Source organism: Rhinatrema bivittatum, chromosome 4 (assembly GCF_901001135.1).
Source record: "Rhinatrema bivittatum chromosome 4, aRhiBiv1.1, whole genome shotgun sequence".
Lineage (NCBI taxonomy): Eukaryota > Metazoa > Chordata > Amphibia > Gymnophiona > Rhinatrematidae > Rhinatrema > Rhinatrema bivittatum.
In genome coordinates this window covers 351,311,537-351,332,739 of record NC_042618.1, presented here as the reverse complement: position 1 = coordinate 351,332,739, position 21,203 = coordinate 351,311,537, and the positions used below count along the sequence as shown (strand labels likewise).

General features: G+C 43.6%; 1 protein-coding gene across 3 annotated transcripts in view; it reads right to left on the bottom strand.

The window, feature by feature from the left end:
- Positions 1-21,203, bottom strand: part of TOM1L1 (target of myb1 like 1 membrane trafficking protein) — an 89,162-nt gene that overhangs the window by 46,838 nt on the left and 21,121 nt on the right. For all 3 annotated transcript variants that reach the window (XM_029600675.1, XM_029600674.1, XM_029600676.1), the window contains 7 exons: positions 18,637-18,786; positions 17,114-17,248; positions 15,622-15,723; positions 12,424-12,540; positions 9,147-9,280; positions 8,793-8,853; positions 1,109-1,253 (listed from right to left, as the gene is read on the bottom strand). In XM_029600675.1, the coding sequence (XP_029456535.1) occupies positions 1,109-1,253; positions 8,793-8,853; positions 9,147-9,280; positions 12,424-12,540; positions 15,622-15,723; positions 17,114-17,248; positions 18,637-18,786 (844 nt within the window). The remainder of the gene's footprint in view (positions 1-1,108; positions 1,254-8,792; positions 8,854-9,146; positions 9,281-12,423; positions 12,541-15,621; positions 15,724-17,113; positions 17,249-18,636; positions 18,787-21,203) is intronic.

Here is a 21,203-nt window from a genome sequence, read left to right as displayed (position 1 = left end):
GGTGCTGTTGGACAGACAGGGGGAACTCATGTACTTTCCTATTCATTTCTATTACCGTTTTAAAAAAGCACTTTTTTAACTAGTAAATTAAAGGCGTGTGATCAGGTGATCACAGAGCTGCCAACAACATAAAGATTTTGCAATCTCTTGATGCACCAACAACGATGGCTTTGAGATTTTTGATCTGATCTGATTTTTTTTTTTTTTTTTTTTAATGGAAAGACAAAAATACTGTACCGGATAGATTCAGTTCAGGCACAGAGGCCTGGAGACTACTGAGATAAATAACAGAGCAGGGGTAGCAACTCCAGTCTTCCACTGTTGCAAGTAGGCTCCTAGGGCGAGAGGCCTCATTTCACATCCTTGTATCAAGATACGAGAGTGAATCGGACCGCTTTCAGGGAAAGTATAATCCTAGAATACATTAACAACTACCTGTGCTCTAGATCCTTACTTTTAGTATTGATCCTCTTTATAAACAACTTCCCATCTAAACTTCTTTTCTGTCTTGTTCTCATCAGACAGACATGATCGGCAGCCTTCATTATTTTTCCCCTGTTTTCTCTCTCATACTCTCCCAGCCAGGACTCATCAGATATTGTGGCCACCTCCTGTGGCTAAGAAAGCGGGGCTGCAGCTGACTCAAGAGTAACTTCCAACACTCCTCTCCGATTGCTCTCTTGCCATTTCATTACATTGACCACTAAGAGGGTAATTTTTTAAAAAGATTTCGGTGGATAAAACACTGTTTCATGTGCAGAAGTAGCCTTTTACATAATTGCCTGCCCGATATGTGGGTAAACGAATGCACCTATGACGAGTACACGCATACAGGTACGTGTACCCAGACTGAGCGGAGGCATACCCAGGGGCGGATACGGGCAGAGGTTTGGACTTGGGTACACACTTTTGGATGTCCTAAAGCTTGCATGCACATTTTCAAGAAACATCCTGCACACACATTTCAGCAGGTGCGCGGGTAGATCTGACGGGATAATTTTTTTCACAGCGGACCTATGCACACAAGCCCGCTTTGGAAATACTTGTAACTTCTGCGCGTTTTGCCGGGCAACTTGCGCCTGATGTTGCAAACTTTATGCTTACTCACTTGCCAATGGCGACAATAAAGAACTCGCGGGGATTTCTGAGCCCACTGTCAAGCTCTCTGGTGCCGTCGATGGAACGTTAGAAGGAAAAGATCGATAGCTGAGATCAATTAATTCACTTGCAGGAGCTGATGGTGTGTAATGATTCTGTTAATGAAAAAAAAAAAAAGGTAATTTATTGGAGCAATTCCACTTTTATTTCACATTCTGCAGGTCATGTCTGTGTATTCAGGGAATTTAGATAATGTTAGAAATCTAGGTTGAACTGAGCTAGACCAGTGGTGGTTCACTGACGTTTCAATGCATCTGTACCAAGCTTTAAATTTCCAGGAGGACCCAGACAAAAAAAAAACAAACAACATAAAGGTGAGTCACCAGGTCCTTTTTGATGAAGCTGATTCCAAAAGTTTTATTTGTTGAAATGAAACAGAAATTAAGAAAATGGCAGAAAATTTCATTTTCCTTTGCCCAATATACAATTGCATGCTCGCAAGTCTCAGAACATTGGAAGTTGGGACTAGAGAAACCAGGACTGGCACATGTATTCCTAAGGAAGTCAGGTTAGTTAAAAGATATGGAGGGCCCTCTTCAGGAGAAAACCAGGGAAAGAGTGATTTTCATTCATTTATGTGGATAAACAGTGATGGAACTGCGCAAATCGGCTGTCTGAGATGTGTTATTTTTCAATCCACCCAAACGTGTGTGTATCATTCTCCAGCACCCAGACTTTTAGTTGGCTGGGGGGGGGGGGGGGGGGGGGGGAGGAGCTGTTTTGGGTAGGATTGGAAAATAATGCACGGAGATTGTTATTTTCAAGCCTGCGTGCCTCGTATTCCATGAAAAAGTCTACCCAAATGCAAACCGGGCACAAATGTCCATGAGTAGAAAAGGTTTCAAAGGGATGGCATGCCTGCCTACGCCTTCCTTTGGAAATTTTGCTGCAAAGTCCACATGGAAAATGCCCACACAGACTTTGCGGCAAACCGAACGGTTTGAAAACTGCCATCAGGAGAGATATTTTTCTGCAATCTGTATAAATATAGATATAGTTATGCAAAGCAATTCCAGGACATACCCATAACTTTATCATAGGTTTTTGTTATGATTTCAGAAACAATGATCTTGTGCATTTGGCATAAAATAGAAAAATCTGTGACATGTACTGTAAATAATGGACACTGCACGGTAAATGTTACGGCAAGTGGAGAACAGAAAACATCAAGAAAGTTTTTCCTCTGCCAGGGAATTTGTAACAACTGAGCTCAGTAATAATACCGCATGGCTTCTTCATTGGTTTATGTGGAATTAAAGGTCGACAAACAAGGTGTAGGTGAGAAACTTTTCATTGGACTAACTTAATACACTGGTTTGTGGAATTCTTTTTATCCTCAGTTCCCGAGCTGGGTAGGGAACCAAATATGTAGCGATTTTTATTGGTCCGTAGCTTCCAAAAGAGAGATTTGGACCAGCTCAGATGCGTAATTTTTAAACACACCTCCAAATTCTTCCAACTGGATGTCTTAGAGAGGAATGCTCTCGGACAAGAAATGCATAGAAGGAAAATAATTGGAAAGAAAGAACCGACAGTATTCTATTTCATGTTGGAGACTAAGCAGAAACCTTTGCCCTGACTGGAAACAGAATATCTGAATAGTGCCCTTTGTGTGCGGTGAAGCCTCCGTGACTCCCTTGCATCCATAATCCTGGTTCCGGTTCAGAGCGAAACATTCTGCAAAGGAGACCACAGTCACCTGCTCACAGTTCAGCAGCTTATCACTGCAGTCTATCAGCTGAATGCCAGAGCCCTGCTGTGCATTTCCTCACTCTCACCTCTTATTGTATAATCAGTGCCAGTCCTTCACTTTGCCAGTTCCTTCCTCACCTTACTTCCCCATTAGTTCACACCTTTCCCTCCCTTCCCCCGTCTTTCAGCTTTGCTTGAAAAAGCATATTTTCACCTCTTTTTCTACCTAATTGTTTTTTTTTCCTTTACTCCATCCTATGAATACCTTCATTAATTTATTGCATATTTCACTATTAATGCGCCAACATTTTAATCATGGGAGAGGAGGGTTTTGAAAAAGATACCATGCAAATACAGTAATAATAATTATAATCCATGTATATTTATTATACAGGGTGATGAATACAGTATACTGGTAAATCCTTTAGTTAACACATACCTGTAATTTTTAATGTATTATTACAAAATCATGATACTCAAAGTGCAGAAATATCAGTACAATACTGCTATCCTAGGACCTGATTTACTAAGGCTTTTCTCCCATTCTGGGGGTAATTGTGTAACTGCCCACATTGGTATAAAGTCTGTGGGTACTTTACACCAAGTTTCAATGGGAAAGTTTGCGCTTACATTCTCTTTGAAAATTACGCCATCGAAAATACCTAATTACATGTACACCCGTCACTGTATGTGCATAGGTTTTGGAGGGGAAAATTAAACACTTGCTTTTGAAAATGCAAAAATTATGTACATGATTCCAAGCCCTTGCCTCAACCCCACCCACAAGGAAACTTTTCACACTGTGGGTATAATACACACATATAGGCCCTATGGGGTAGATTTTCAAAGATGCGCGCGCACTACCCAGCGCGCATACATGGACACCCAATTTTATAACATGTGCGCGCATGTTATGAAATCAGGGGTCGGCGCGCAAGGGGGTGCACCGACGCCCCGGCCTTCCTCAGTTCCCTCCCAGTCCGCTCCAATTTCGGCGCAGACTGAGAGGGAACTTCCCAACCCCCTACACTAACCTCCCTTCCCCTTCCTCTAACCTACCCGCCCCCCCCAAATTTTTATTTTACCTTTTGCGCCTGCCTCAGGGCAGGCGCAGGTTACGCGCGCCAGCACCCTGCTGGCACGCGATCCCCCGGCACAGCGATCCACTGGACCACCCTCCCCGGCCCTTTCCCGAGGCCCCGGGACTTACACGCGTGACCTGGCCTTTGAAAATTGAGCCCAGCACACGTAACGCTTTGAAAATCTACCCCTATGTGCGTACCTTTACCCACATTTTGGCTAGGTAATTTTTAAAAAGTCTATTTTCTTAGGTAAAGCACTGTTTTACCTACAGAAAAGGCTTTGAAAATTACTCTCACTATGATTGTCATTTATCAAAACGCATTAGGGCATTATCACTCGCGTTAGGGCCCTATTGCCTGCAATAATGGCATAACACATGCAATAAATACCGCATCGCGAAATGCATGTAAAAATGTAAAATTAGTAGTCGAGTGGGAAGAGTTTGGGCAAGTAAATTGAAATGAGGGCTGGTTAACGTTGCCTGTGATAATGTAACGCACACTGTCGCAGGATTTAACGCCAGAAATAACTGCAGCCTTTTTCTGTGCGTTATGACTAATGGCTGTGCATTATGGGATTTATTGCAAATCCCAGTTCGGAGAGGTGAGAGGGAGAGCCTCTGTGGAAGCTCACTTGTATTTGAACTTTTTATACCACTGTAAGAGGGGGCATTATGAACTCAGGGTGAGGTCTGGGGGTGAGTTGTGTTTTGGGGGGGAGGGGGCAGTTTTTCATGTACAGTCATACGTACAAACAGAAGAGTTACCACCAATGAAGATTTACCGTATTTTCCGCTCCATAAGACGCACCTGACCATAAGACGCACCTAGGATTCAGAGGGGGAAAATTTAAAAAAAAAAAAAAAAAAAAGTGTGCTAAACTGGCTCTGTCCCCGGGCGTCTGTGCATCTTATGGAGCAAATTAGGGGAGTGCATAACATTTTTTTTCCTCCCCATTTTGTTTTCGGTTCTGGGGAGGGCCATTTTGGTCCACTCCCCAGATCAGAAAACTTTTATCTTTCTCTGGGAACCCCCCCCCCCAAAAAAAAACCCCATCCCAACCCTTTAAATTAATTAACAACCCCCATCCTCCTGCCAAATTAATTAACATCCCCCCACCCTCCTGCCCCCCCAAGACCTGCCAAAAGTCCCTGGTGGTCCAGTGGGGGTCCAGGAGCGGTCCGGGAGCGATCTCCTGGACTTGGGCCGTCGGCTGCCAGTAATCAAAATGGCGCCGACGGCCCTTTGCCCTTACTATGTCACAGGGGCTACCGCTGCCATTGGTCGGCCCCAGTGACATAGTAAGGGCAAAGGGCCGTCGGCACCATTTTGATTACTGGCAGCCGACGGCCCAAGTCCAGGAGATCGCTCCCGGATCGCTCCTGGACCCCCGCTGGACCACCAGGGACTTTTGGCAGGTCTTGGGGGGGTCAGAAGGTTGGGGGGTTGTAGTAAATTAAGTTAGCAGGTCTTGAGGGAGTCAGGAGGGTTGGGGGGGTTTTGTTAGATTTTTAGGGTTTTTTTTATATTCACTCCATAAGACGCACATACATTTTCCCCCCACTTTTGGGGGAAAAAAGTGCGTCTTATGGAGCGAAAAATACGGTAATGTGATTTGGAGTGATGAAAGGTAAAAGAAAAGTAGATTTTTACCATGTTCTCTCTACCTAGCTTGATGCTCTCGCTATCTAGCTGCAATCAAGGTAGGTAGAGAGTAAAGTGTACATATCTGCTCTTCTTTTACCTTTCATCCCTCCAAATCACATTAAATCTTCACTGATGGTAACTGTTCTGTTTGCATATATGACTGTGCATGTAAAACTGCCCCCCAGAACCCACCCCAGCCCACAAACCTCACCCCGAGTTACTAGTGACCCCAGGGGCGGATGGGCCTATCGGGGGATCGGGCATCCCCCCAGTGGGCTGGTCACTCTTGTCACGTGGTCTGCCGAGCACGGCCGTGACAGAGCCGCGCTTGGCAGATCATGTGGTATCTCCTGGGCGGCGAATCCCCGGGCCGGTCGTCATCGTGAATCCGCCCCTGAGTGGCCCCTCTTACAGTAGTATAAAGTTAACTTTTTTGTAAGCCTCGAGTTCCTCTCTTTCTTTCTCTCTCTCTCTCTCCCTCCCCCCCCCCACCCCCTCTCTCCACCAACACCAGCAGCTCAAACCACCAATTGTGATAAAATCCTGTTGGACTTTGTGAAAATACTACTGATGTGGTACCAAGAAAATTATCCTAACTATGGCCCCCTTTTTTTATTTTATCGCAGCTGCTATTTTTGCTATATTTATAGCAAAATGATGAATCTAGGCCTATGTGGGGAAAGATGTTGATGAATTGGGCCCCTAGATACTCTGGAGTAGATATTCAAAGTTTGCCGTGTAAATAACTTAGCCAGTTAGAACATAGACGACTAAGTTACGATGTATATTCAGCGGCACGGCAAAGCCACTATATACGCACATATGTGTGCACTTTACCAATAAAGTCTACCTAGCTAAGTTAAGACATCTAAGCTTAGATGTAAAGTTAGCCATACGAGTTATATGGTTAACTTGATCTGCCCCTAATCCTCCCAGTACATGCCCACTTTTTATGTGTGTAACTTTTAGCCTTATAAGGGACTTATATGGATAAGTGGCAGCTGCTGAACATAGACGCATATTCTGTGGCTGCTTCTTAGCCATGTAAGTCCTGCTTATCCAGCTAAATAGCGCTGAACATGTCTTGAATATCTATCCCTCTGTGTCCTCAGAGCCAGTGCCATAGGTCAAGGATGGCCAACTCCGATCCTCAAGAGCCACAAAACAGGCCAGGTTTTCAGGATATTCACAAAGATTGTGCATGAGATACATTTGCATACAACGGAGGCAATGCATGCAAATCTGGGTGAACCTGTCAGCCTTGCACCCCCCTCCTCCTCCCCCTGGCCCAACCCACACATAATTAAAAATTATGCATTTGTAGTAACAGATTTTACATGACAAAGGACTTTCGAAGTACAGTTTTCTGAGGTAAAAATTTACAACACATATATTATATTTACAGGCACTGCTGTATGCCAACCAGAAAACCCTGCTGAAATGTAAAAAAGACACTTGGAGCCCATATGGCATTAGGCCTATTGTAATGCATGATGAATCAGTACTTGGCACTCAGAAAGCCAAGGCCTTCATCTTCGCTGCGAACGGCGCAGGTCCCACGGCATGCCGGTGAGAGAGAATGTGTGTCGGGGAGGGGAGGGTGAGAGAAAGCAGGAGGGTGTGAGAGAGAGCATGGGGGTGGGGATGCCGGTGAGAGAGAATGTGTGTGTGTGAGAAAGGAGAGGGGGTGTAGGGGAGTGCAAGACACAGCTTGGTTGGTAAGAGGGGGGAGTGCACGGGATGCTTGAGTGTGGGTTTCAGAGAGGGAGCCTATATGAGGGGATGTGTGTGTGTGCGCGAGAGAGTGAGGGAGCCTGTATGAGGGTGTGTGTATGTGGAAAGGGACACTCTTACAGTGAATTTCTAGGGAAATTCTGCTCAAAACAAGAGCAGATGTGCCAATAAAAAGGCTCGCTGCCCGGGCGTAGAACAGGTACAGTTGAATCAAATAACACCCAATACAAACAAAGATTAAAAAATCACCTGCTCTCCATACCTGGGAAATTTTTATTTCAGATTCCCTGAGATTGTCATAGATTAGCTGGTAAGGTAGGTAGGGAGAGTTGTTGCACAAAAACTTTCTCCTCTCTCTCTCTCTCATATACCTACACAGGCTCCCTCTCTGTTCATATTTCCTTGTTACTACCACACCCTCTCTCACTTACACACAGGCGCCCTCACTCCCTCATACAGGTTCTCTCTTTCTCTCACAGGCTCCCTCTCTCAGAGACACATGCACACAAAAATAAACAGGATCCCTTTTATTCTCAGATATATTAATATGTGTGCATGCACACACACACACTCCCTGTAATTCTTAGATACACGTGTGCACACACACACACATGCAGGCACCCCCACTCCTTCATACAAGATTTCTCCTCTCTCGCTTACACACAGGCTCTCTCACTCCCTTTTACAGGCTCTTTCTCTCTCTGCTTTCTCACACACATACCCTGGCTTCCTCTCACTCACAAACAGGTTCTCTCTCCCTCTCTTACATACAAACACAAGCTCCCTCTCACTCTTTCACTCACATAGAAACACATAGGCACCCTTGCTTTCTCACTCTGGGCCTTTCCCTTTCTCCTTTCATGGCAGCCTACTAGGGCTCCACCGGCAGCTCTGCCAGGCCTCTTGTCTTAGGCTGCTCTTCTTATCTTTGACCGAAGGTGGCCCTTCTGGACCTTCTTGTCTTCACCGCAGGCAGAATGGGCTTGCCCGTGGCCCTGCTCTCTTAATCTTTGGCTATGGGCAGGATAAACTTCCCAGCTTCCCAGTTCCAGCTAGGCGGCATGAACCAAGACATAGAGGTATGTCTACCTGCGTCAAAGAGTCCTGCAGATGCATCGAGACTGCCAGCTAGTCAGCACCAGGAGCAGGATGGGGCCTTTGAACAAGTGACATAATTCAGGCTGCTGGCATGGCCCCCTTGAAATTTTGGAACTAGAGGCAACTGCCTCTGTTGCCTATGAGGAAATCCAGATGTGGGAGCAAGCACAGAGGTTCCATAGTCATGGGGAAGCGAGAGTCTGTGGCATTGAACCAGGAAAGGAAGATGGATAGATGAGATATGGCTTGTGGCCCTTAGTTGCATCGTACTGGGGTAAATAATTAAACTACCTGCATTGCTACCAACCCTTGTAAAATGTGCTGAGCATCTAAGCCTCCCCTGGAAGGTCTTCCTGAGAATCTATTGCTTTTCGGCATTACCTGTGCAAGTATCCCCTTCCCTGAGTCTTCCTCTGATATGCGAGTCCTGTTTCTAGAAAACCTGCAATAAGCCAAAACAGTTTCAAGGTATACTAAAATAATCTACAAGTTATTTACACAAAGGCTACTGAATTCGAAAGCATATATTTTATGGGGAAGAGCCTAATGAAGTGAATACATTATGAAGAGCTGCAAGATATTTTTCCATAGTACAGGAACATGGCAGGAGCTCATTTGGACACATTTCTTGTTAGCTTTCCCCAGTGCCGCCTAGACTGAAGGCCATGGCATTTTGCCATGAGTACAGCTTTCCTTTTCAGGAAACCTTATCCCTGGGACCCTGCATTTATTTACCTTTCATATCTTAGGAAGGCATTGTTCAGGTCATCATTCACTTGCACTAGTTCTGCAGTTACATCATCGTTCTGCACCTGAATTAGCAGCTCCTGGATCCTTTCCTGCATTTCTCGACAAGTTTTGTTTAATTGCTGCCAAAAGAAGTAAAAAAAAAAAATAAACCTCCAAGCTCACATAGTTGTGCATACCAGCAATCGAAAACTCTTACATGCATCCCATTATTTGATTGCTCATAAGAGAGAAATGAAAGCAGAAAGAGAGGTTGTCTTTCCCCTACAAAGAAATGTAGAGGGGATGGGGTAGGAGTTAGGGGTGTGCATTTGTTTGCAACGTATTGGTAATCCACAACGTATAGGGCCATATTCGTTGTATTCGTGAGGAAGCAAAACGTATCGCGATTCCCACAAATACAATGAATCTTCACCGAATTATTCGGCCGTCTAAAGGAGCGAATTTAAACAAAACCCCCACCCTCCTGACCCCCCCCCCAAAGACTTGCCAAAACTCCCTGGTGGTCCAGCGGGGGTCCGGGAGCCATCTACTGCACTCACGCCGTCGGCTGCCGGTATTCAAAATGGCGCCGATAGCCCCTGTGACACAGTAAGGGCAAAGGCTATCGGCGCCATTTTGAATACCGGCAGCCGACGGCGTGAGTGCAGTAGATGGCTCCCGGACCCCCGCTGGACCACCAGGGAGTTTTGGCAAGTCTTTGGGGGGGGGGGTCAGGAGGGTGGGGGGTTGTAGTTAATTAAATTTTAGCAGGGAAACAAATAAGAATGGAACGCATGAACGGATCGGGGGCCCCCCTTGCCGAATGCAACGTATCTGCCCCCCGACGAATACGAATACCGAATGTAACGTATGCGGTCCCTCTGCATATCCCTAGAAGGAGTACTCTTCAGAAAAGTCAGGAGACCTAGGATGCCAGATGTTTGGGCAACAACCGCATTAGTATTGGTAGCCATTTAGAATATTACAAGCTTTGTGGTTAGACATGAGAAGGAAAGTTTGCTGAGGGGAACTAAATAGGGGATAATGTATGTTCATCTACCCAAAGGGTTGAGGACAAAGGAGAATGACAACAAATATTGTATTCAATAAATAATGATTTCTACAAGGGGGTCACAATGTATGGCCAGGAGCTGGGATATATCCTTCCCAGTGAGTACAGGCAGACTAAGGGGAGGCCAATTAGTCTTTTTTTTTTTGGCCGTCATCCATTGTTAGTATTTTACTGAAGTCCATTTTCATTTTTTAGTTTTTCTAAGGTTTTCCAGTAGAGATTTTGATTCAAAGTCCATGCTAACTAGAGATGTGCTTTCATTTGAAACAAAACGGGAAATGTCAAACATTTCCTGTTTTTGTTTCTTTTTCATTTAAAAAAAAAAAGAAGAAAAGAACAAAGTTTAGTTCATTTTTATGTCATTTTGTTAGTGGATGCACACTGTGGTTCCTGCTCAATATTCCAGTATTCAATTATTTCTTATTTTTCTGCTACCTTTGCCATTTAAAAAAAAAACAACAAAAAACACCCAGTCCAGGTCCCTCCTTTCGCAAACCTGTGAAACAAAAAGGCCCCCTCACCCTCATCTAGGCCCTTCTGGTATCCCTCTACCCCTCCAACCCCTTCTTACCCCATTTTGTGGGAGTAGTCGTCTATAGGCAGAAGCATTCTCCAGTTACCCCTGCCTTGCAGCTCCAGTTTTTCAAAATGGCCGCCAGTCAACCCAAGGCTGATACTATTATGCTGTATGATAGAATCTGCTGCATAACATAAATGATGCCAGCCTTGAGTTGCCCAGTGGCCATTTTGAAAAACTAGAGATGCAGGGCAGGATTGATTGCGATCACTCCTGCTCATGGAAGACCCCTTGATAAGGTAAGAAGGGGTTGTGGTAGGGAACACTTTTTCTGTTTGTGGGTTTGATAGACATTAGGAGGGCGACTATTATTTCATTTTGGTCTTCTGGATTTACTTTGTTTTGTGTGTTCATTTCATTATGGATAAATGAAACAAAACTAAATAAATGAAACAAAAATATATCAATTAAAATTAAAAAAACTAACAACAACTTTTCCAGTAAACACCCCTAAAGTTGACAGAAGATACTAAAAAATCGCAACACTTCTGCAGTTATAAGACATCAATGCCCTGGAGGGCCAGAGAGACTTCCTGAGTTGAAATGAATGCTATGGATATTCTTTTTTCTCTCTCTCGGAATGCCTCACCTAGGTAGATGTACAGTACACAAACAGTTCTGTCCTCTGCAGAGACACCAAGCATGCAAAGTTCTCTCGTATCCACTCAACTCTTCGCCTTCTACTCAAGCCACCGACTGCCAGTGGGATCCTCCAAGAGGCAGTGATTAGTAGCAGTGTTTGCAACTCCTGTCTTCAAGAAGGAATGAATGGAAAGCATATATCCTCACCCACAATTTGAAGACAGAGTCAAAAGAAAGATGAAAACATTAAGGGCCGGATTTTAAAAGCCCTGCGTGCGTAAATCCGGCCGGATTTACGCGCGCAGGGCACTCGCGCGCCGGCGCACCTATTTTGCATAGGCCGCCGGTGCGCGCACAGCCCCGGGACGCGCGTAAGTCCCAGGGCTTCGTAAAAGGGGTGGGAGGGGTGTGTCCAGGGGCGTGTCCGGGGGGGTCAAGGGGCGGTTTGGGGCGAGACCGGGAACGTGGCGCCGGCCCGGGGGCGTGGTCGAGGTCTCCGGACCAGCCCCCGGGTCGGGTGATGGCGCGCGCAGATTTACGCCTGCTGAAAGCAGGCGTAAATCTGCCAACAAAGGTAGGGGGGGTTTAGATAGGGCCGGGGGAGTGGGTTAGGTAGGGGAAGGGAGGGGAAGGTGCAGGGGGGTGGAAAGAAAGTTCCCTCTGAGGCCAAATGTGCAGCACCTTGCGCACGCCGACCCCGGATTTTATAAGATACGCGCGGCTACGCGTATCTTATAAAATCCAGCAAAAGTACGCACTTGCGTAAATTTATAAAATCTACCCCTAAAAGAGGAAGAGCCAAGGAAAATTAGGTGCCCAAGTTATCAGTCAATGACAACAGACCATATTAGTGAGAGGGAAATAGGGGTGCGCATCTATAAAAAATCTTGTGTTATGTTTCCCCTTTTTTTAATGTTTTTTATTTATTGTTTTGCTTTTAGAGTATGCTGATTGCAACCAGTGTACATAAAAGGATTAAAACAAAATTTTGTTATTTTTTTTCTGTCATTTGTGTTTCAAAGCGACAAAAACTGCACATCTCTAGAAGATACCTGTAAGAGGTCCATATCTTCAGCTTTCTCGGAGCCAGGAACATTTTCTAGCAGTATTGCTGACATCACTGTCACATTCATTTTTACCATATCCAGTTCACTGTACAATTTTCCAATCTATTCATTATAACACAAGGGAATAATGTTAGTGGATGCACACTGTGGTTCCTGCTCAATATTCCATCCATTATCTACTGAAAATAAATGATTTCTTATTTTTCTGCTAAACCCTGGAAAAGATGGGAGGTTGTGTGAGAGGGCTGCCTACTGATCACAATGTGTAGTTTTTAGATTACTGGCTTGCTATACTGCTTTTCCACAAAAATTAGAGCAGAAAAAAAATCTTATAAATGCAGAGGATTCCAAAACCCAGGTTCAAATTCCACCACTGCCTCTCCCTCACTGTATGACTCTAAGCTACTGTCACTCAGTCTATCTTCTGTGCTTGCTTTCTCCCTTTAGTGCTTTCTGTAACATTTTCCTTACTTCTGCAGTGTCTCAGCAGGCTAGCAATATAAATAATTGCTGCCCTTAGTTGCATCTCCACTGCAGGGTGCTGCAATTTCTGTAACTCCTAGTATGTAAAATGATTTCTGGCCTACAGCTCATCCGAGACGTGTGGGAAAAATCTACTGCCATTATCTAGTTAAACGAAAAACAAGCTGAAAATCACAAAACCTGTAGCCTAAAATGATAAATCATGTTTAGACATGAAGCAGACCTTATCCACAGGCCCTTGCCATGACAAGGACTTGTGAAAAGGGTAAAATAGGAGAAAACCCTATAAAAATAACGCCCCCTGGCAACCAGAACTTCAAAATTTCCACTGTTAACTTTTCTGCAAAATTACAGATGCTTACCTTTGGAAGAATAATGCCCTTCACTGTGGAATGGACTGTTACCTGAATCGTTGATGCCCTGGTCTGTCATGAATTGTGGTCCCCCTCCAATGGTGTGGCCAGCCAGCCAATCCCCCTCTAATGCTCCCACATGGAGCTTACTTCTGTCTACAGCAGCTACAGGGCGTTAGATGTGTTGAAGCGCTGGGCTTCCAGCTCCACTTGCTAGCTTGGCTGGGCCATGGGGGATGGGGAGGGATAATTGGGTCAGGAAGGCAAGGGGCTGCGGTAACAGAAAAAGGTGCCAGCTAAAAGGGGAAGCTATTTTTAAGCCTTCCTTCCTTCCACTCTATGGGTTGTCAGGCACTCCCAGGTAAGAAGATTTTTTCTGGATAATGCGGCTTCAGATAATAGGTGCTCTAGTAAGACTCCATTTAATGAATAAGTTAATCACTCTTCATTCTAGTTTGTTGTTTCTATTTACTTTTTTACCCCACCTTTTCAGTCCCTAAAGGTATAATCCTGGGTATAAACAGAGGGAGTAATTTTACGTGTGTAAATGCACTTTGCTCTGGTAAGTGGGCTTTTGAAAATTGCTATGAAATATGCTACTTTTATGCATGTAAATCCTTTTGAACATTACCCACTAAGAGTTTCCATCTCCTCTTATTTCCCCAGTAGAAAATGTTTTTCTGTTTCTTTTTAAATAGAATACTGAAAGTAAAATATCAGGTTAATAATAAATATTATACAGTATTGTAATCTGATTATATATAAAAGCTTATCTACTAAAATTCTACCTGTGGGATCAAACTGGTTTAGAATTAGTTATCGAGCCCCCTCATTGTAGTACTTTTCTATAACATCCACTGTCCTTGGTTTCCAAGAATAGATTCAGAAAGTCCAGTTCTATGGAAACCCAAGCTAAATGCAAGAAGACCCAGGCTACATGACATTATGATAACTGTAGTCAAGATCACAAAAAGTCAAGCATGGGCTACCAGTATAACCTAGGGGCTAGGTCAGTGGTTCCTAATCCTGTGCGATTAGAAACCTGATATATACAAATTTATCTCAGGATTAGGAACCAAAATTCAATTGGATACGGGGTCACTAGGATAGGTTTGGAAACTATTGGGCTAGAATGTACAAATGTGTTTCAGAAGAAAGTTGATGTAGCTATGCGAGATGGCTTTTAGCCATTGATGTAGTTAGTTACTGGATAGCTGGTTTTATTGGTTGGATTACCTCTGGGGATTAGGATCTGTTGTTTTGTTAATTTTTTTTTTTAATGGAAAGTAATTTTATTACATGTCACCTTCAGATAAAAAGGCAGTATATTCATTCTAAATAAATAAATAAATAAATAAATAAATAAATAAATAAATAAATAAATAACCCTGGAAACTCAAGTTCAGCTCTGCTCACCAATGGACTTGGAGTAAGTGACTTTTAATATCACCATGCTCAAATTTACAGGCTAATTTTAAAATGAGCGTGCATGTGCCCATACATGCACGAATCAGCGCACAAGCGGAGATATGCTTGAATTTTAAATCATAAGCACACTTGTGCATTCATGATTTAAAATACACCTACCATGCATAGTATGCTCCTAATTTTAAGATGTTACTCTAGCAAACCTACTTCGTGTATCTCCCATAGAACTTTGCTGGCTTTAACTCGCGTATGTAAGTGGATTTTAAAACATGCTTGCACAAGGAAAATTCCCAGTTTTTCAAATTAGTACAGAAGTTTGCCCAGTCAATCTCAAGGTCATCCAGACCCCTCAGCTTCTTCATTCTGCATACCCCCCAGCTGACCCAGACCCCTCACCCTGTCACGATCTGCAGACTTATTCCTCATGAGCAGCAGTAAAGATACATGGCTAACAAGTCACCATGCGCTGAGGCCTCTGGTTTTCAAATACGAAGTTATGCATGTAACTTTTGGTCCCGCCCTAGAATGCCCATGCCCCACCCCCAACTCCACCCCTTTTCTGCCTTTATTTTTTTTAATCGCGCATGTGCATATACGCACGTAATTTCCGGCTTTTAAAATACATGTCGCTCGTGCGTGGCCCAGATACTCTCGTATGTGGGCATTTTGGCACAAGTAACGCTTTTAAAATCAAACCCCTTCGATTTTCCATCATTTGGGTGAGGGCTCTGTGGTACTCTAGAAATATTAAAATTCAAAGTTATTCACAAAAAGCTTGTTCTATCACTTTTGAACGTATTGAAAAGTGGACCCCAGCTCTTCAAAGTTATTTGACCATGTTTCTTTTTGTTCTTCCAGCTAGAGCAGAACTAAAAGCTAATAAAAGCCAGTCACTATCTAAAACAATCCATTACCACACCTGTTCAGGAGCCAGCAGTACTGTCACATCCCTGGAAGCAGGTGCTGCAGAGTAGGGCACAGAAGGAGAAGTGGGCAGCTTCTCTGAGGCCTGATGTGAACTCTGGTAACACACAGTAAGGGGAGAAAACAATTATAAGTCAGGTTTGTGATGTGAACTTCAAAAGAAAGTCATTCAAGATTCTGGAGTAAAAAAAAGAAAAAGACAAAATCAGCTGGTATGATAATGTAATTAAACACTGGGGAAAACAACGAATCCAGTGACTTAAACTGATGCCAGATTTAGGCTTGTGAAGAAAGTTTTTCTGAAGAACTGGCTACAGATGCACACTGGGGCTTTCTCTGGCCCTCTTTTAGCTCTCGTCCCAGAGTTAACTGTTAGGCAAAAATTCAAAAGGTGTGCGAAAAAAAGAACCACCACCATAGAAGCATATTGGGGTAAACCACGGAATTTGTATTATTTTGCACTAGATTAGACTTTGCCATCAGCTTCTTGAGAGTTCACCACATTTGACATAAGAGTTGGTGTTAAACCTTCTGGAGAAAGGATTCATGAAAAGTAGCAATTTCGTGTGGCTTTATTAATGCCTAAGTCTCTTTGAAGTGCCGAAAGGCGGAATATAAATCAACTAAATAAATAAATGCATTCTTGGTTTCTAACAGATCTTTCTAACCTCTGCATTTATCAATCAAGCCCAAGGCATTTTTTTATTTTTAATAGAAATCTCATAGAATCTAGAATCTCTCTTTATATATAATGGTTAAATGACTTTCAAAGTATATTATACATTTGTGATTGCGTTATGTCTTTTACATGAATGTTGATACTAGGGTTTCCTCTGCTTCATCATTACCAGACATCTAACCCACTGCTTCTCAACCCAGTCCTCCAGATACACCCAGCTGGCCAAGTCTTCAGGATATATCAATAAATATGCATGAGGGAGATCTGCAGGCACTTCCTCTATTGGATGCAGATCTCTCTCAGGCATATTCCTTGTGGATCTCCTGAAAACCCAATTAGCTTGTCATGTCCTGTGGACTGGGCTGAAAACCATTGATGTTATCTGATGTGCCCACCATTGCTGGTCATACCATATGACACTGTAGTCCAAAAATAAAATCAGTAAAAAACCAAGCAAGAGGAAAAGAGAAATGAGGGATTATTGTATGAGACATACCACTCAAAAAGCTCTACTCCACTTTAAAAAAGTCCTGGTTGCAAAACCCTATGGTTCAGCATTCAGGGAATTTGTCAATTCACAATTCAGGACTACATTTCCAGAACACCTGGAATTTAGAGTCAAGGGAAGGAAAACCAGGACTGGTTTAAAGTGATGGACTGGAAGTAATTGAAATGAATGGGGAAGAGAATGAGGATCATGAATGCATTGTTCCTCAAGATTCATGATCGAATAGCAAAGTAGAGAAAGTAAAAATCTCATTTGCCCTGTGCAGGCAGTTATAGTTTCCCCCAAAGCTTCGGTACCTACCATGTGCTCTTCTTCCATGTGCATTTCTCCATTAGCCTGTGCAGATGGAAACTGGATTCCTTTCTTTATTAGCTCCAGGTATACTTCTTTCACGTCACTGACATCAACAGAACCTCCAAAACCTTGTGACCATGTCTGTGTCACAGAAATGAATGATAAGAAAAGTGCTGAAAAGCTATAATAAATGAATATGGAAGATCTGAGAGGTCTGTCAGGTTGATACCCCACTATCACACGACATCTTTCAAGGGAACAAGGAGTGGAGGACTGGCCTAATGATTTCAGCAGCAGACTGAGATCTAGGGAAACCAGGGTTCAAATCCCATGTCTCCTGTTGATGCTCCTTGAGACCTTGGACAAGTCACGTCAATCTCCATTACTTCAGGGACAAACTTAAGGGGTCATTTACTGAGTTTCCCCAGAGGGAGAAAATACTTCAGGATTTACTAAACTGCAGTACCAAGTATCCCAGTTTAGTAAACCCCATAGCAATTTCCTTGGTGGTAAAATACCAAAGGTTAGTAGCTCCCAAACGTTCTGCATGATGGCAGCCACACAGTCCAGGGCTGCCATCTTGATAAAGGCCCAAAGAGGTATAGCAAACCCCCTGGAGATCTGGTGTGATCCCCTTTTCCCCTGAGGCAAGGCCCAAAATTCAGGAAAAAAACAAAAAATTCCCCTCCTCTCTCTTCCAAATTCCACCCCTTTCCATACCTTTAAAATCCCTGGTGGCCTAGTGGGGCCAGGAGTGCCCTGGGCTCTGAGTCCTGTGCTATTATTTTCAATTTGGCACCATTTGGCTACTTTTATACTTTCGCCCCATGGCAAAAAAATTTGCAAGCTGGGTTATTTTCAGGAAATTTAGTTACCACTCTGCCCTGTGCGTAAAAAGTTGCAATGCAGGTACTCTGGGTCCCACTAGGCCACCACAGTTTTTAAGGTACAGCAATGAGGGAAGGGCCAGAGGGGGCTGCTGCTTGGAATTTAGCAAAAGGGGTAGGGTTGGAAGGGAAGGGGCCTGCGCAAACCTTTTTTTTTTAAATTGGTTTTTGTTATTTCTGACCATTGAGGTTGCCTCAGTGGGGGAGGGTGGTGGGGTGGGAAAGGGGGGGGGGGGGGGGTTTCTCCATTGACGATGGTACTTCCGATCACTCAGGCCTTTTAAGGAGCACTGGAATGCTAATCCCGGGGCATTTCCTGAAAATAACACGGCTTGGGAGGTTTTTTTTTTATTTCCATGAAATTACCTAGCAATGAACTGCTTTGCAAGCATGCAAAACAGCTCATTACTAATTTTTTTTCCATTGTTGGAAGAAATACTGCACGCTATTGTTGCATTAAGGCTCAACTGTACTCAGCTTCCAGGCTCTCACTGGATCAGAGTTCCAAGTGTAACCAAATGCGCCACTGCAGGTCAAAACTAGACTATTTAAAACGCTGCAGTCTAAGTGTATGGCCTAAAACTACTAGCATTAGTCTGTAAAATAAATGAATTTAGAAATTTCAGCTGTTGCAAGGCTTACCATGATAAAGTTTAAGATTCTGTTTTGCAGGTAGGTAGGTAGGTTGTACTTTGGATTCAGCAGTTTAACTAGCACAGCTTTACAGAAGTCTTTCTTCACAATTAAGGACTGGAAACTCGGTCGACAGTTTTGCATACACACTTCAAGAAGCTGCATGGACAGAACAGGAAGACAATCATGTTAGATAGCTGTTTAAACTGTGGAATTTCTGGTCACATTTCTAAACTAGATGGGGCACAGTTTTATTAATCATGAGAAAAACTGCTGCTGAAATTGCTAGCTGTGCACACCCTTGAAAAGTTTCTCCTTGTGGAAGGGCCAGTAATGAATCTTTTTTTTTTTTGGCTTACACAGTTTTCCTTGGCTCCTCTGTGCTTCCGCTTCAATCACAGCTAGCCTCTGCTGGGGCCATCGATCCATGAGCCTTCGTTTGCTCAAACCTGCGGGTTTCCCCTCTGCCCCTGTTCCACGGAGCGCAAGCTATCACAGCCACAGCCCTTCTTCAGTGGCCACAGAACCCGAAGACCTCCCCGAGCCTGGGCACTAGGTTGCTATTGTTGCATTTGGCTGGGACTGCCTCCTCTGAGCCGGTGGCGGGGTGGGCAGGGGGAGGTGTTGGCTGGGAGCACTGCCCCCACAGCATCCCTGGCTGGCTTAAGTCCAGTGTACACATGTAGTTTCCTCCTCTGACTTAAGCACACCCAGAGGAGCTCCTCTTTTTAATATGGCTTAAACTAAGTGAGCAATGGAATCCATTAGCTGTATTAGAGGGTGAGAGTTTTTGGTCAGGCCATTTTACTCAGGCAAGTGCTCTTCAAAATTGCCCTCGCCATGTATAGCCACAGGCATCTATGATAATAGCTCACTTTAAGGCCTCCAGGCTTTTCCAACAAGTGCTTGAATACCATCAGGGTTCAAGGCACAACTTTTGCATTCCCAGCCAGCACCCCCACACTGTTCCTATCTAGCTTCCAAAATTCATGAAACAATGCGAGTAAGGAGATTTTGTATGTACAGCTGTTATTATGTCAACATTATACTAGATAAGAGCAGCCTGTGTCCAAGAAAGGCTGCACAATTATTTCCCCATTTATTGACTGTGTCCAAGGTAATTTGAAGTCTCATATTAAATAAATTTACAATTGCGCTAAACCTCCAGACTGTGCATAGTAACCTGATTCCCTCTGCTGCAAAACTGGCATCAAGTAAAGCAAGAAGCCTCTTTTGTCGATTAGAGTAAGAGCAGATACTGCAACTGCTTTGCAAAATAAAAAAAGAATTGTAACTTGGCAGCACATACGCACTGTGCCAAAAAATGAATGTCTTATGATTCATAAAAATGGGAAATGTACAAAGGTGTCCGAAAAATTTGCAAAAGAAGGTTACTGCAAAAGAATGAAATGTTGTCAAAGTAGCATGTTAGGATGGCCAACTGAATTGAATGTGTGGTTCAACTACTCAGCTACCTTTGAATATTACTATTCAAAGCCATGGTCATTTAGCCTTTAAGGTAACCATAATTTATATAGTATCATCATAAATATTGACTAAAGTGATCTATTCAGTCTTCACAGCTGAGATTCCTCCACTTCGCATGAATGTGCGAATAAATTCCCATATGCAGTCCAACACCAACTCCCCCTCCTCCATGTCTTTCACTCAACCTCTCAACTCTTTTTCCACCACTGCCCTCCACGTGTGTCCCAAGCATGTCCAAAATCTGTGACAGTGATGCCCTCCACCACCTCCACCAGTAGGCCATTTTAGACTTTGCCATCTTCAGTTTTGCTTCTTACAAAATCAATATTTAAACTAACACCCGGATACCCTTTTGTCTTATTAACGTCCAAATTTTAAAAGGGCCACGTGCGTAAATTTCGGGGATTACGTGTGTGGCTGGGTATTGTGTGTGCATCGAAGTGCCGGCCTATCTGAAAAGGGCAGGCTGTGGGGCGTGGTCTTGGCGGGGAGGGGCGGGGCAGGGGACGGGGCGGGACAGCGCCATTAGATACTGTCCTTGGGAAGCGTGAGTCAGCTGGCTGGCACGGAAGATACTGTATTTATTTATTTGAAAAACTCTTATATACCGCTTGATACAATGGAGGTAGGGGCCAAGCGGTTTACAATATTAAACATACATAATAAATTACAGCAAGACTACAAAAATATCACAAGTTAAACAGAATAAATTATAGTAAAACTAACAGAAAGTAAAAGAGGTTAGGTAAAAGCAAGCCTGAATAAACAAGTTTTTAGATGTTCCTTAAAATCTTTGTTAATAGGGATTGATCTAAGGTGATCCAGAAGGGAGTTCCACAAAGAAGGGCCTGCAACCGAGAAAGCTCGGTGTCGGGTAAAGCCTAAACTGGCAAGGCAGACAGTAGGAACTTCTACTAAACATTTATCGGCAGAGCGTAGTTGTCTTGGTGGTTGATATATCTGAAGTAAAGTGCACTGCCATATAGTAGAGGGGTTGTGGATTAAATTGTGAATGAGACAGAGGGTTTTGTATTGGATACGAAGTGAAACAGGGAACCAATATAAAGCAATTAGAACAGGGGAGATGT